Source organism: Cynara cardunculus, assembly GCF_001531365.2.
Source record: "Cynara cardunculus var. scolymus isolate 2C chromosome LG 3, CcrdV1, whole genome shotgun sequence".
NCBI classification, from domain to species: domain Eukaryota; kingdom Viridiplantae; phylum Streptophyta; class Magnoliopsida; order Asterales; family Asteraceae; genus Cynara; species Cynara cardunculus.
In genome coordinates, this window is record NC_037530.1 from 37,498,930 (window position 1) to 37,515,538 (window position 16,609).

The 16,609-nt window shown below is 31.2% G+C and overlaps 1 protein-coding gene across 1 annotated transcript; it reads right to left on the reverse strand.

Moving 5' to 3' along the window:
- Positions 1 to 3,875: 3,875 nt before the first annotated feature.
- Positions 3,876 to 5,408, reverse strand: LOC112510310 (transcription factor bHLH118-like). Its single transcript, XM_025115678.1, has 3 exons — positions 5,006 to 5,408; positions 4,314 to 4,670; positions 3,876 to 4,165 (listed from the first exon to the last, which is right to left on the reverse strand). The coding sequence occupies exons 1-3, from the start codon at positions 5,309 to 5,311 to the stop codon at positions 4,079 to 4,081; spliced, it is 750 nt and encodes a 249-aa protein (XP_024971446.1). The 5' UTR covers positions 5,312 to 5,408; the 3' UTR covers positions 3,876 to 4,078.
- Positions 5,409 to 16,609: the final 11,201 nt, after the last annotated feature.

Sequence of the window (16,609 nt, forward strand, 5' to 3'; positions counted from 1 at the left end):
TAATTCGTCATTAAACTTAAATTAAATTATAATAACAAAATGAGAGTTTTATATATATCTTTAACTTTTATGATATCTTCAAATTTATATTTAAAAAAAACATTATTGTTTTCTCAAAACCACATAAATTCATATTAAAGTATCGACATAGACCAAAAAAACAAAACAAAATATTAAAATCGAGATATATCTTGTTGCATTACGCAAATACCCTTTTAGTATATAATAAACATTTTTTTTTATTAACCTGAATATCTAACCCGCCATGCGAGCCGACTAGTTCCAGGACGACCACCTGTTTTGCACATAAATCGGCGTCACTGCATTTGAACATCCGTGGGCACAAAGGAATTTTTATTCCTCCTTGGATTTAAACCTGAGACCTCCTGATATTTTTGATCTTTAAAACCAAGTTGAAACCAGTCAATTACTTTTAAACCTTAGTTTGTTAATAAAACATACTTAAAAAGCTTAAAAAGTACAAAAGAAGAGGGTACCAAATTTACATTAATTTTAACTCCGGCGGCAGGTCAAATGTGTCAATATTTTATATATATATTTTGTGGATGGATTATTTTACGATTTCTCGATTACTTTTCATAGGATTCTAAACAAAATAGCGTCAAAAATCATCAATGAACCTCAAGATTCCTTTTACAGATTTTATTGCATATTTTATAAGATTTTTTGTCATCTAATAATCGATTTATATCAAACGTTTATCAGATGTAAATTGCTTAACGAGTAAGAATGATAAAGATCAAGAATCTTATCTAGTAAAAGAAATAACAAAGATGGATATTTTAACCTGATAAGTGAGAAAAGACTCTTAAAATGCTAATTAACGCTTATGTGATAAAAAATGCTTATCAACAATCTGTTTTGATGACCGAAAAATGTTACTCAATAAAGTAAATATGGAGTGGTCCTTGTTATTGATAAATGTATATTAGCTTAATTGAATAAAAATATATTAAGAGAAGGGTAAAATTGCATGAAAAAGTAACATACTTTAATTTGATTTTATTTTGAGTAGCGTACTTGATTCATATTACCACATCACTCGTCACATCAGCATGATAACCAGTTAATACTTCAACCAGTTACCCGAGTACTTATATGTCTAAAACTTTACATGTTAGATGTCAAAATAAAAGTTTTAAAAGTACGTTATCCAAAATAGAAATTAAATTAAAATACATTATTATTTTTTTATACAATTTACCGAAATTAAATATAAAGTTTTTAGACGTGGGAAATTTGCTACTCGTACATATTTGGATTAAATAAATATAAATATAAATTATATTATTAAAAAATTATAAAAAGAAAAAGATAATGAAAGGGACCAGGTGTCCAGGTGGAAGTTATCCTTAACATAAATCAGATTTATTTATTTCATAATTAATCATTCAATAATTCATCACCTGCCGAAACCCTACCCCCCATCACTCTTATTCTCATTTTACTTTTTAATAAAAAAATATATATTTTTTTAAATAAATCATAATTTTAAGAACAGGTTCGAGCTTTAGCTTAGTAATTCTCGAGCTCAAAATTGATCTCGGACATGAAATAAGGCTCGTCTAACTTAACAAGTCTAGTTTCGACCGCCCATTGATATTCATGAGCGGATACATGGGGTACTGGTGGGAGCCATATGAGTTTCGAAGTAGTATAGGTTGTTTACGGTATTTTAATTAAGGATGCTATTGTTTTGTTTCGTTGTATTAACTGGTGTAACCAGAAAGACATTTTTATCTGGATCTGTATATCTACCAGTATTCGACTTGGTATATCAAAATCGAGATAAAAAACTTACATTTTCTGTTTATAAATTGTAAACAATATTATCAAGCTTGATCAGTACTCGAGTTAGAACATTGAAAAGGTATTCTAGCTGGAACACTTACCCACACTAAAAGTTAGAATAAATGAAAATAAATTAGTATTCATCAACAATTATCTGTTATCTTAAATTTGTCTTTATTCTTTAAACTTTCATTTCGGTGATGATGATGTGATTTTGTTGTGATTTTGTTGTGATTTTGTTGTGATAAATCCAATATTTATTATGATGTGATTTTGCTGTGATAATGATGTGACTGTGCTGAAAGTAGGGGTGCTCAAAAACCCGTTCAACCTAACACAATCCAAAGCAATCCAATGTCAAATTGAGTTGTAAAATTTTCAAATCGTAGGTATTGGTTTGATATTGGATTACTTTTATTTGAATTCAACTCAACTCAATGAACCCCATATTCTTTTATTTCTTGGATTTAATATAATTTTTTAGTCTCTATTAATATGTATATTAGACAATTAATAACGTACCCTCTTCATATGCATATATTTTCAATCTATTCTTTTCTCTGTATAACTTATTTGTATATATGTTCTGTAACTGTGAACACACACACATATACACATGTATATGCAAATTGAAAATTTTGATTGAATGTTATATACTTAAGATTTAAGAAAGTATGAATAAGTTGTACGAAATGGTTGATGATGAAAAAAAAAATTATGAATAAATTATAGAAAACAAATTATTTATGGTTAAAAAGATATTTTGATGTACCGAAATATCAACTTGATCAACCTGTGTGGTTTGGGTTAGGTTGGGTTCACTTTGGTTTAGGTAGTGTTGGATTGAGATTTTTTAGACTGCAAACATCGGGTTGTGCTGATGTCTTTAACCCGAATAACTTAACCCATAAGCACTCCTTGTTGATAATGATGTGATAAATAAAAAACCAGTGATAATTATGTCCACAATCATCGGTTTTGTCTGTTGATTATGTGATTTGCAGTTTTTCTCATTTTACCCTTCATATTTTCGATATTCCTAAAACATAGTAAATATTTATTTAATATTTTATTGTTCTTTAAATCTTTCTGTTCTCACATTTATGTTATATATCACATGTGTCCTCGTTTAAACCCGGCCTCTATTTACACATACACATACACATACACATACACACACATACACATACACACACACATACACATACACACACACACACACACATACACACACATACACATACACATACACATACGCACACACATACACATACATACACATACACATACACATACACACACACACACACATACACACACACACATACACATACACACACACATACACACACATACACACACACACCCATACGCATACGCATACGCATGCGCATGCGCATACGCATGCGCATACATATTCTATTAAGTAGCTTGCAGGAACAACCAATGGCAGGCCAAGAGAACTGAAGAAGGTAATAGACATACAGTATGCATGTAGAAGGATAAGAAGAAACTATTCGAATTGAACCTACAGAGTATATAACACCATTAATTACGTACTAATTAACTATACCTTTATATCGAAGATGGCAGATTATATATAACTCGATCAATGCAAGTCGCTCATAACGGTTCTGCGCTATATAGGGTTGGGTTCACATGATACCAGCCTATTTCCGTGAGACCACTTCTTTACGCTTGAAACTTCACAGCAAAACACTGTGAAGGTAAAAAACCCCGAACTTTCACAACAAAAACATTATGAAGGTTACCTCCACAACTTTTTGCTGTCAAGTTTTAAGGGTCTTACGAAAACAGTTTGGTCTCATGTGATCCAAACATTAAGTCGGGATATATATACATGTATATATATCTATCATCACAAAATTATTAATGGTTCATGGTCATACATATAACTCACTTGAATCTTACTATTAATTGCTTCAATTAATTAACCGGATATACATGTTTAACCCATTAATTAGTTATTAACTTAATTCATGCAATATATACACTAATAACAGCTTGAAAGAACCCTAGCTAGCATTCATACCTTTTGTTTATAGAACTATTCTGAATATTTACAAAAAACAAGCATACATGCATACGTTACGATGGAACCGATCGACAAGATTTTTGTTCGAACAGATCAAAACATCGAAAGATATAGAAATAAATGATCAGTATGGCTGCAGGTTGCAACATCTTTACTATGAGCAAGCTCTCATTAATTGCTAACAGCTTATCTAATGAGGTTTTCGGGCTTTTAATCGACATTCAAATGGTTATTGGCAATGGCTGTTAACCTTTGTTGCAACGCGGAGGGATCGGTCCATGCGGGTTCATTGTTCACCTGCAAGAATTAATGATCGGCCAAAGGAAGGATATATATACGGAGAGAGAGAGAGAGAGATAGCAAAATTTTAATTCATGGAAACTGTAATTGAACTTTACTATGTGTTTTTACAAATGGTTATCATCGATCAAGAAACTTATCGTACCTCGGATTGGATGGTGTGAAATAATCGTTCGCTTACTTTAGTCGAAGTGCAGCTTATTATGTTAAGACCTTCTTCAACAAGTGCTTTGAGTACTCCTGAAAGAGAGAACCCATCTTGAATTGAACAGCTATTGATTAAGATCTCAATTCCACCATTACAAGGGTTTACGGAGACCGTATTAGGGAGCAGATTAGTTAAGCTTTCATTCGTGTTCATCGACCCGAGATGACGAGCACTCATGCCTGCAAACTTTTTGATCAGCTGATCTCTTTGGGCACCTTGAACTTTGATATTTTCCTGCATGTGTTTGATATAGTTCACTGCCTGGTGCATGTGATCTGATGTTGAACGTTTTCCCTAAAAACCAAATCCAACAAGAAATTAGGGTTTCAAATTCTCCCAAGTAGAAACAAATATCAAGAAATCTTGAGGTTCATGTTGAGACAATTATGCATTATTTCTTGAAAGGATGTCCGTCTAGACTAATTCAAATAAACTGTGACAGTAAGAAATCTGTCTTGATAAACTCAGTGGTCACTACTGTTGTGTATGACTTGAATCGAACCCTGGATAGATGGGATATTCGACTCCATCCCCGTTTGGTTATTATGCAGTATTTTAGTGGGAAAACAAACCCTATTGAACATGATTCCTGCAACAAAACAAACACAAGAAATTAAGTAGCTGCTGACCTTGATGAACTCAAGAGGAAGTAGACTTCTAAGTGAAGAACAAAGCTTAGCCATGTCTTTCCTTCGCTGCCTTTCCAGTTCTTTGTGAATCAACTTTCTCTGTGCATCATCTTTACCATCTCCAACCCTATCGGCATGAACCGGATTAGGCTTAGATGTCGACAGATCTCCGGGTCTTTTTCTCGTCTTAATGGCGGGATAGTTTATATTCCTCTCCATGGTAACATGATCTTGAAGATCCACAGGAAGATCTTGTTGACCAACTTCATGGAACACCAGATCATCACTTTGCAGAAAAGAAAACATGATGATCAGATGCTGATCTTGGAATAAGCCCACCAGGGATTTGATTTGGTTAAGGTTTGTATTTGGGGGTGATTACAGTATGAAACAGAAATCGATTAGGTATAGCTGCTGGTTGGTATGGTTTGATATGAGATGAGATCTTGAATAGTAGGGACAGATGATCAAGATTTCTTGAAATCTTTAATTATATATATATATATATATATATATATATATTAAGTAGTATCTTTTGTGTTAAGAATTTGAAAACCATGATGAACAGCATCAACCAAGGATCCTTTTTTCCTTTTTTGGTTATTATTTAAAGGGTTTTTATCATTTTTTTTAGAATTTAATTAGCATGGTACTGTTTTAGGTTTAACAAATGCAATTGTGTTCACACTCATGAACCAGCCACCTTAAAGTTGGGGTTTTTTGTCTGAATAAGCAGATGACGTCATCTAAATGAAACTAAAAAATAATTACTGGATTCACAGTGGTATTTATAGATTAAGATGGGTGAATTTTAAACGACAACATAACCTAAATAATATCTATACTATCTTGTTAAGTAAATTTAACAAAAGTTTTAAAGTCTTAAAATACTAAATGACCAAAATATCTTTTACTCACTTTTTCATCCCCTCATCTCCTCACATACACTCACCATTTCCGATTTTTTTTTAATTATAATTTTAAATTTACACTTTATAACCATATAATTAATTAATTAATTTACTTTACGTCTTTTACTTTTAAATGTTTCATTTTAAACTTTCATCAAATTAACATACATAATCGTATATCAATTAAAACATGTTTAAAAAATACATTTTTATTTTAACAAGTTACACCATTATAATCGTCTCGTTAATACCTTYGAAATGAGTCCAATATTGAATAGTTTTTTACTTAATTATATTATTATATATTATATATATTGTGAAAAAATATTTTTAATACTTACGATTTATACTTTTATAGTTATTTATTTATATATATACTATATATTTTGGAGTTAGACTGTCCAAATTACATTGTATAATATGTTTTGAATTAATATGTTCTTGGGTTTTTTTGAAATATATATATATGTATTAATTCAACCTTAATCTGAGTTTCTGGACAAGAAAGAGGGTAAGCAGTTGAAATTTCATTATAAAACCCAGTTTTTTTTGTCTTTTCATGGCATATGATCTGTCAAATTTGTAGTTTTCTTTATTGRTTTTGAGTGTTTATCTTAAAACTCAAGTTTCTTGGTTCTTTGATCTTGGTGTAAATTGAATACATTTGTGTAGTCGTTTATAATATGTTGGATTTTAAATATATTAGATTTTAAACTGTCATACGTTTTTTTTCACCGATAGTCTGTAATTGGAACCACAACTCTTATTTATTCAAATTGTATTAATATGTAAAGACCAAGTGTAACCTATATCATCGTTAAATCTTATTTTATAAAACCAGTGGGACTTCAAAATCGTTAAAATTAATGACTCCCGTCGCATTGCGCGGGTACACAACTAGTAATAAGAAAACGTTTGAATCACATGTGATTCACATGACTCTAGTTGCGATCTAATGTCGTAGACCATGTCGTTTGTACAACTATTGTGTTTACAAACACATGTGATTTTATACGTGATTTGACCGTTTTTGTGTTCTTTTATTTAGTTATTGTTCTCGTTTGAACATTGATCCATCTCTCTCTCTCTCTCTCTCTCTCTCTCTCTCTCTCTATATATATATATATATATGACATCTTAATTAGGATTTTGAAATATAAATAACAGAAGTAATTCAGTGATTCAGAAGGTGTAGAGGCCGAATATGACGATATCAAAATATATATTGGGTGGATATCGTAAAGGGTTGTCTCGGGGTGTTGTGTTGTAATTCAGAAGCTCCGCTGAAAATGAAGGGCAAATTTTATAGGGTAATAACCTGACTACTATTGTTGTTGTATGGGTCGTATTATAGAACAATAAGGAAAGTTGGAAGTTGTGAAAATGACGATATGTCAATGGATATGTGGTTGGACCATATTCGACAAGATATCTATTATTTGATTTGATAATAACACAAATACATACATCTGATCCAACATTTAGAATTAAATATTCTTAAAGTCTTATTTCAAGAAGCAGACAATTCAGACTTGCTCTTATATCCTAATTGTCCTTCATCCATATCTCATAATCCATAATTGAATTTTTGGACTTATTAACCGGACTTATGATCTGGATTCAAAATGTACCAACCGGATTTCTTATCCAGATTTGTCTTGACTCCGAATTTGAATTTGTCCAACTACCATTTGGTTCATATTTCCGATACTTCATAAATCAAGTCTACTCGAATCCAAAATATAGCTTATTTTTTCGAGGGAAGAATCGGATAAGATTTTTTTTCGTTGTAAAAGCGTTATTGGTATAAGAGAAAAAAACCTTCTAACAAAATATAAAACTAGTTGAAATGTAGCCAAAATTGTCACAAAAACGGATTGGTTTGTCATCTAGTCATATGAAGTTCAATACAAGATAAAGTCAAAAGTAGTCTGACAAATACTATTTCTAGCAAACCGATTTTGGAGAGCAAACTTAACCAACATGTTTAACTCACCAACTCTCATCTTGGTATAGAAACATGTTTAGCATGTCAAACAAAGTAAGGTCTAAAGTACTATTTTATTAGTACCATACTTCCTTTATGGTTTCCCCTACAGACAAAAGAATGAGTTGTGTTAACAAACGTTTACATCATTCTTAATTACTAAAATGAAGAGTACAAACATTCAATGATCGGCAAATTAGATGAAGAAACGTGTTAAAGTTGGATAACAATATTAATTACAATGGTGACTATAAAAGGTCATCATTATCATATGTTGCAACGAGTGATAATTTCGTAGGCAAAATCTGTGTCAACCATCTATAGGACTCTTCTTTAGATCTAAAATGGTACCACCTTCCTCTCTTTCAGTTCTTAGCAAATTTATCACCAACCAGATTGTTTAACTAGGATTAGGTTTTATCTCTTTAGCTTCTGCAACAAATCTGTAATTCTCTGTTTTTATTAACATACATAATTAAAAAGTGAAAATTTGTTGTGTTTGTATTCAACCATTTTCTACAAACAATTTATGTGTTAATCATTACCAATCCAGGACCAACAATACCCAACAAGGTATCCGGGACGGTGGGTTGTACCTATCTTGGATGAGTTAGGGGATGGAAAATTATCTGGTTTGGTTGATCATTAATTTGTGTTTTTATCTTTTTAGACATGAAAACGTGTCCGCTTATTTTCCGCTCAATAAAGACATAAACCCATTTCTACTTATATATATATATATATATGTGTGTGTGTGTGTGTATAGGGGGACTATTCATGGGATAACTTTGTCTTCTGTGAGAACTATGAGATCAAATCATAACCACATGAACACATACATGGTAATTCATTCAGACTATGATTACTTACTTAATCCAAACCAATGCGTTTTTAATTTCAAACATTTAACCCAAACATTGTAATTCGTACGGTTAATACTCAATGACCCAAGGCATGAGTGTTTTATGTCTCAAACATTAAACCTAGACATGATAATTCATACCGTGGATATTAACTAAAATAATAGATATAGTTGGATCTCATAGTTCTCACAAATAACTAGTTTTTCAAATAATTACAACCATACATACATATATATATATAGATATAGATATAGGGGGGTGTGTGTGATTCCCTAGTGTTAAAGAAACCCTAAAAAATGGGGATTTTTTTCAATACCATTATTAATTATTTTAGAACCAATGTTTTATGCCCAACCCACCAAGGGCTGTGATAATGGAGATTAGAGAACACACACCAACAGCATCAAGGGCTAAATCTTTAAACCCTTTTTCAAATTCAAAGAATGTACAACTCTTGATGCATCAGGTACAAACAAGAGTATTTCTAGAGAGACAGCAAGCAGCTTTATATATATATATTGCCATCTTCTTAACACCCACCAAATCTGGTTATTGGGAGTTTTTATATTCCTTTAAAAGGATTTGGTTGTTTATTAATTCCTTGATATAATATTAATGATCGATGATTTCTAAAGATTTGGAAAAAGTAAAGTGTTTATTTTCTCATATATTAATGATGATTCAATTCAAAATTATCGTTTATATACTAAAGTTATGGGGTAAGTACTTGTCGGGTGTCGCTTACCTTCGAGATGAACATTATAAGGACTTAGAATCTTATACAGTAAGAGGCATATCAACTTCAAAACCGAGAATCTTACCCGATAAATGAGGGGAAGATTCTACCTGGTAAACTAAAAAACGTTTACCCACAATTCTTTGGCAGAAAATGTTCCTCGATAAGGTAAGTTAGGGTGGTGCTCTTACCGGATAATTGTTTGCATTTGTTACGCTCAATTGGACAGTTTTGTGTTAACTAAGTCATTCAGTCTTGAAAACTATACAAACCAACCGAAAACAGAACCGTAATACGAGCTATCCAAATCAAATTATCGAATAACATTTTATGTTAATTAGGTGCGGTTTCGTTGAACCCGATCGTTTTTGGGCTAATGCTATTGGGTTGTTATTCTAGAGCTACAGCTTAGTCGATGACTCGATGGTACCGGGCTGCTTCTATTGGGTTAATTGCAAGTTTTGAGTTGGGCTACTTTTTTTGGGCTAATACCAAGTTTTGAGATCGAGAGTAGACCACTGTTATTGGGCTACTCTTATTGGGCTAGTAGCATGTATTAGGATTTAGGCCCATTTCTATTGGGCTATTATCAGTGGGCTGCTGTTGATAATAACCAACAAAAAATTACATCTATACTATATTATAAAGCATTTGGCTAAAACTCTTAAAAACACTTAAAACTCTTAAACTCTTAAAAACTCTTAAACCCGTTCATCTCTATCCGATTTCATCTCATATCTAAATTCGTATAACTAACTGCAGATAAACACAATCAAATACAGGATAAACATCTCATTTTAAATATAAAAAATCTAAAATATAATTAAAATAATCATTGAGTTATAACAGAATAYTTAATTATTATCTTTATAAAATGTTATATTATTAAACCAAAAATAAATTATTTCATTATTAAACTTAAATTAAATTATAATAAAAAAATAAATTAAAGAAATTACATAAAAAATGAAAACTTTTAAATAGTTGATTTGACATTAACATTGATATATATATATATATATATATATATATATATTTTAAATTTTATGATATCTTCAAGTTTATATTTTATTCAAAAATAAAATCATTATTGCTTTTTTTAAAAACACATAATCTATACTATCTATATTATATTATAAAACATTTGACAAAAACCTTAAAAACAATTTTTTATGCACGAAGTATTATTTATTGATGCATATTAAAACATTTGACAAAAACTCTTAAAAACTCGATGGTACCGGGCTGCTTTTATTGGGTTAATTGCAAGTTTTGAGTTGGGCTACTTTTATTGGGCTAATAGCAAGTTTTGAGACCGAGACCACTGCTATTGGGCTACTCTTATTGGGCTAGTAGCAAGTATTAGGATTTAGGCCCATTTCTATTGGGCTATTATCAAAGTGGGCTGCTGTTGATAATAACCAACAAAAATTACAAAAAATCACATAAATCAAAAAATAAACTTCTTAAAAAAAATTCGATTCGATTATTCGGATTTTGGGTAGGGTTCGATAACTCAATATACATCTAAAACCAAGCTGTTTAATCGATATTAAATTCGAGTATATAAGTGAGCTTCAAATATATAACGAGTTGAATTCAAGTTTATGAAATTGGGCATGTTATTAACGGTTCTAATTTAGTATTTAAAAAATATTTAAATTTTATAACAGTACAATTGTACATCTTATAGAAATATGAGGATTTACTGATCTTTCGGTTTTATTAAAATCTCCAACTTCGTTTTAACGATTTAGGGGGCCGTCTACTAAACCCTTACCTGGTAAGTGCTTACCGGGTAATTTTTTTTTATCTGATGAACATAACAAGGGTAAAAAATCTTACCCGGTAAGAGTAATGATAAAGATGGAGAGTCTTACTCGGTAAGTGAGGATGCCGACTCTTACTCGGGTAAGTGCTTACTGGGTAAATTGTTGCATACGAGATCATTTTAATGTACTACAATCTTACCCGATAAAAATAAATTATAATGTTGACTTCTAACGGTAAGTGCTTACTGGGTAAGCATTTGGGTAAACGACCACTTACCGTCTCACAAGGATAAAACGTGTTACGTCGTCTAACAACTTATTTGTCTTCGTATAATATGGAGTTATTGATCTTATAAACTTAAAAGTCAAAGTAATTATTAGGGTAGGCTAGTTGACACATATGTACGTGTTAATAATTTTAGGTCAAGTTCGACCTAGACTTTCTTTACGAAACAGAGTTGTGACAGATATTTTTGAGCTGCTCGAACTTTGGAGCAGATATTGTTTTATATAACATATATTTTTATAAATGCTTTGTAGTTTCCGGTTCATCTCGAATCCTCGAATTAGGGGTGTTCAAAAAAGCTGTGAAGCCAAGCCAAACCTTTTGATCTAAAACCGAAAAACTGGAAAAACCAAAAACCGGGAAAAAAGGGTATTCATGGGTCGATTTCGGTTTTAAATTGTAGGTACCTACAATTAGGAATATTATAATTATATCTATATTATATTATAAAGCATTTGACAAAAACTCTTAAAAACCATTTTTATGCATGAAGTACTGTATATTGATGCATATTACTTAAAATTCAAGATTACAAGTAAACTTTGTATAAGTACAACTTATTAAAACTCCATGTTTGAATTCGTGTTACTAACTGCAGATAAACATAACTAAATAGAGGATAAACATCTCATTTTAAAATATAAAAAATCTATATGATAACTATTGAGTTCTAACAAAATAATTAATTATTATTTTTAAAGAAAACTATATAATTAAACCAAATATAAATTACTTCGTTATTGAACCTAAATTAAATTATAATAAAAAATTGAATTAAAAAATTATACAAAAAATAGGAATTTTAAATAGTTAGTTTGATACTAATATCGATATATTTTTGTCAAATTTTTATGATATCTTCAAATTTATATTCTATTCATAAATAAAAACATCATCTTTTTTTTTTTTAAATCACATAAGACCATACTATAACATCGACTGAGATAAATAATAAAATAAAATATATTAAAATCAAGATGTATATCGCTGCATTGCACGCGTATCCATCTAGTATTTAACAATGAAAGAGTTTCGTTTTGATTTTAAATTAGGTTTAAATATTTGATTACTTGTCAAATGTCGTATTGGGCCGAATTTCTTCTACATTCTTTCAAACTCTTTGGTCTAATTAATGTCATTAAGTTGTGTTCGAGTTCGGCTCGACTTGTTTGTCGTCCTACTCTATGCCATGGACCAAAACTAGTTCCCGTAGGCAGACTGGACCATGAAGGTCTAGAGACTATAATGCGAAGAAATATTGAAGTACGTTTTAAATATACAAGAACGATACATATTAGAATATGAACGAACATGTCAAAAGAATATTGATTATCGTGTATTTTTTTAGTTGGGATTTTAGTAATCGTTCGTAGTTTCATGGAAATTATAAAAACCGTTACCACCATAAAAAAAAATACAAAAATGATTTGTTGAATCGTCATTCTATGTGGCATTCCATGTTACGTATAACGTTCTAATTCTGTATTAGTTTCACTTTAACTTTCTGATTATAAACAATTTGGTACCAAACGCTTATTGGCTAAAGTCATCACCATCATTTACCTTATCATGTAACATTTTCGACCATCAAAATGGGTTGTTGGTAAGCGTCTTAAATCCAATAAGTGTTTACCGGGTAAGACTCTCGGTCCTTGCTATACCATTTACCGGGTATAATTCTCGGTCATTTTCATGTTCAATCGGTAATGTAAATGATATCAATAAGCGCTTACCCTATAAGTGTTCACTATAACGTAATTCCAATAAAACAGAAGTTATAGCCTTCGCTCGAATTAATTTACCGCCGCATTTTTTTCTTGGTTTTGTTCCACTTTTCGTTTTTCTTCTTAATATCATTCCATCATTAAGTCCTTTAACGACTATGGTACTTCAATGTATGTTGGGCCCCCTTGTTGACGTACATAACGTTGTATATATAGTCTTTATCATAAGTGAGTTTTATCCCACATAAAAAAAATAGTTGAATCTTACTTGTAACAGTGATATATATATATATATATATATATGGGCTGGTTCAAATACTAACCCAATATTTTATGCAAACTATGCTAACCCATCTTAATCGTTCATTTTCTCATCTAACGGTTATTATTAAATGAGATTAAATAAACAATAATTTAATTAATATATTAATTAATATGTGTATGAACAATTGTTCAAAGGATAAATTGGTCAAAAATTTGTATTAATTAATGTGTATGAACAATCGTTCATCTTCGTGCCTATATCAAGATATGAACATTCATGTGAACCCTATGGTGTGAACCCTAGATATATGAACATTAGCTACACCGTGTGAACCCTAGATATATGAACATTAGCTACACCGTGTGAACCCTAGATATATGAACATTAGCTACACCGTGTGAACCTAATGAACACTATAATCAATATATGTTGGTCATATGATCATGTTCTTCAACCTTGATGCATGCTCATAGTGATACACATGCACGACGATGAGACATGCACATTAACAAAAACAGGGGTTGTGCAGATAAAACCGATACCTGTACTTTATATCTGTTCGTGCATGATGTTCGTTGTAGGTGGTTTCATATGTGAATTAGTTGTCAATAAGATGAACATATTTGCATCTTCATGTCATTATTAGATGAAGATCAATTTGAGATATTGTAGGATTTGTAACTCCCAATTAAAATATTTGGGAGTTACATAAGAATGACTAATGACCTAAATACCCTTATCATTAATATGTAAGTTACATTTTAACCAAACCCAAAGATGCAACATTATTGGTTGATGTGGGTTAGCAAAGTTTGCACAAAATATTGGGTTAGTATTTGAACCACCCTCTATATATATATTGATAAAATACATGTTTGTTCCATTTTTTTCCATGAAGTGGAGATGGAACACGTCTGTTCCGCTTTATTCAATTAATGTTTTTTCTATTCCACATAAAAGTAATATCAAATATTGAATAATGATCCATTTTTTGTTATGTACTATCCAATGTACCTGATACAACCATAAAAACAAACATTCATGCAAAGAAGTATGTGCAATAATATCTTATCTACAAGTTGTTTGTTTCTTTTACGTGTACGTGTGTTTCAATGTAACACACATACCTAAACATATTATAGTTCATTTTTCAATATAATAAAGTACAATATTTATTGTTATCATTTGATAATAAAGTACGATACTGAACCACAAGGGTGGTGCCTGATTGGTTTGAGCTTGACTTCAAAGGTCAAAAGTATCAGGAGGCCCCAGGTTCAAATCCAATGAGAAATTAAAATCCCCTTGTGTCCACGGAGGTTCAAATGCGGTGACTCTGGGCTATCTGCAAAGCAAGTGGTCGTCCTAGGATTAGTCGGCTCTCATAGCGGGTTAGGTATCCAGGTTAATAAAAAAAAAGGTACGATACTGAAAGACCAAGGTTTCGAGCCAAACGGAGGATCCAAAATTCCTAGTTCCGCCCCTAAAAGTAAATGAACCGCGTCCAAGGTTTCGAGCCAAACGGAGGATCCAAATATTCAACTTGCCAAATGCAAAGCAAAGATTGAGTAAAGAACAATTAAAAAAAAGCAACGACCGTATTATAGAAAGGAAAACAGTATTATCAGTATCTGTTTATGTAAGTGCAAAAAAATAATTTTATAAATTATAAACATATGACAGTCTCGTAAGTTTAATAACTTAACAAACACAGTACAAATCCTTTCATGTACCTGATCAATTTACTCCGCGTGTTAAAAAATTATTTACTTTATATACACGCAAGTCATGATCGATCACATCAAATATCGTGATCAGGTATGACAAATGATGGAAAGCCGATGATAAATCCAAACCATAAAAGCCAAGCTCCCAACTAAATGGATTTGAAATGTCTATAAATAACAAAACCAAATACTTTCATGATACTTATTAAACGCTTATTATATCAGGCACATACGAGGTGCATGTACTGTATTGACAAAGGCGTTATACAGATAGTTGTGTCGTTGCAGCCCTTTATTGTAATTACTTGGGATTACGTGAGAGAATCGAGTTTTTGTGCGAGCTGTGAAACAATCTTATCTCGAAGAACCTTCACAACAAATATTCATAGGCAAAAACATTGAACTTTCACAGCAAAACGCTTAAACTTCACAAGTAGAGATGTACGAAGCTTGGACTTTTTCGGAGCCTAGCCTAAGGCCATCGAACCCCGTTTTTAATAAGCAAAAAAAACACATATTTTTTTGGGCGTGGGCTTTGGGTGTAAAAATCGGCTCAATACGGCCTTTTCAAGGAAACCTTTAGCAGGCTTGAACGAACTTTTTCAAATGTGAACTGGCTTGGGCCTAAGCCTGGGCTTTTTTCGTTTGTGCTTTGAGCTCGAGCTCTTTTGTGCATCTCTATTCACAGGTAATAAACCTTCACATGAAAAACGCAATAAACATTCACAAGAAAAACACAGCAAACATTCAAAAAAGAAGGCATGAACTTTCTCACTGTGAGGGATCTGCTATTTGATCACATACTTACCGGGGAAAAAACATATTCATTCGGTTTTTTTAAAGATGTATGATTCATATTGACATATATTGTTTGTATATTCATGTTAATAACCATAAATTTACCAATTAATCTACATAATATGGAAACTATGTTTATATGTGTTCAAGTGTGATCATGAGTATATTCATAGATGAATATATATTACATGAGTATTCACCAATGTGCCTAGTTATGGTTATATTCATAAATGAATATGCATTTCACTGAGATCTATGGGGGTATTTTGAATAAGCATATGCGTTTGCTTATATGTGAATATACATCACATGAAATCTATGACTGTATTCTAATATTACCATGAGTATATATTCATATATAAATATAACACTATTAGTTTATCCGAATGTGACTGTGTGTATATTTGTGTATGTATGTATATATATCTATACTATATTACAAAACGTTTGACAAAAACTCTTAAAAACCACTTTTTATATAAAACGTTTGACAAAAACTCTTAAAAACCACTTTTTATATAAAACGTTTGACAAA

Coding starts and splice junctions, on each gene's coding strand:
- LOC112510310 (XM_025115678.1), bottom strand. CDS start 5,311: ATGTTTTCTTTTCTGCAAAGTGATGATCTGGTGTTCCATGAAGTTGGT. Junction 4,671..5,005: donor TTCCTCTTGAGTTCATCAAG/GTCAGCAGCTAC, acceptor TTTGGTTTTTAG/GGAAAACGTTCAACATCAGA. Junction 4,166..4,313: donor TTCACACCATCCAATCCGAG/GTACGATAAGTT, acceptor TAATTCTTGCAG/GTGAACAATGAACCCGCATG.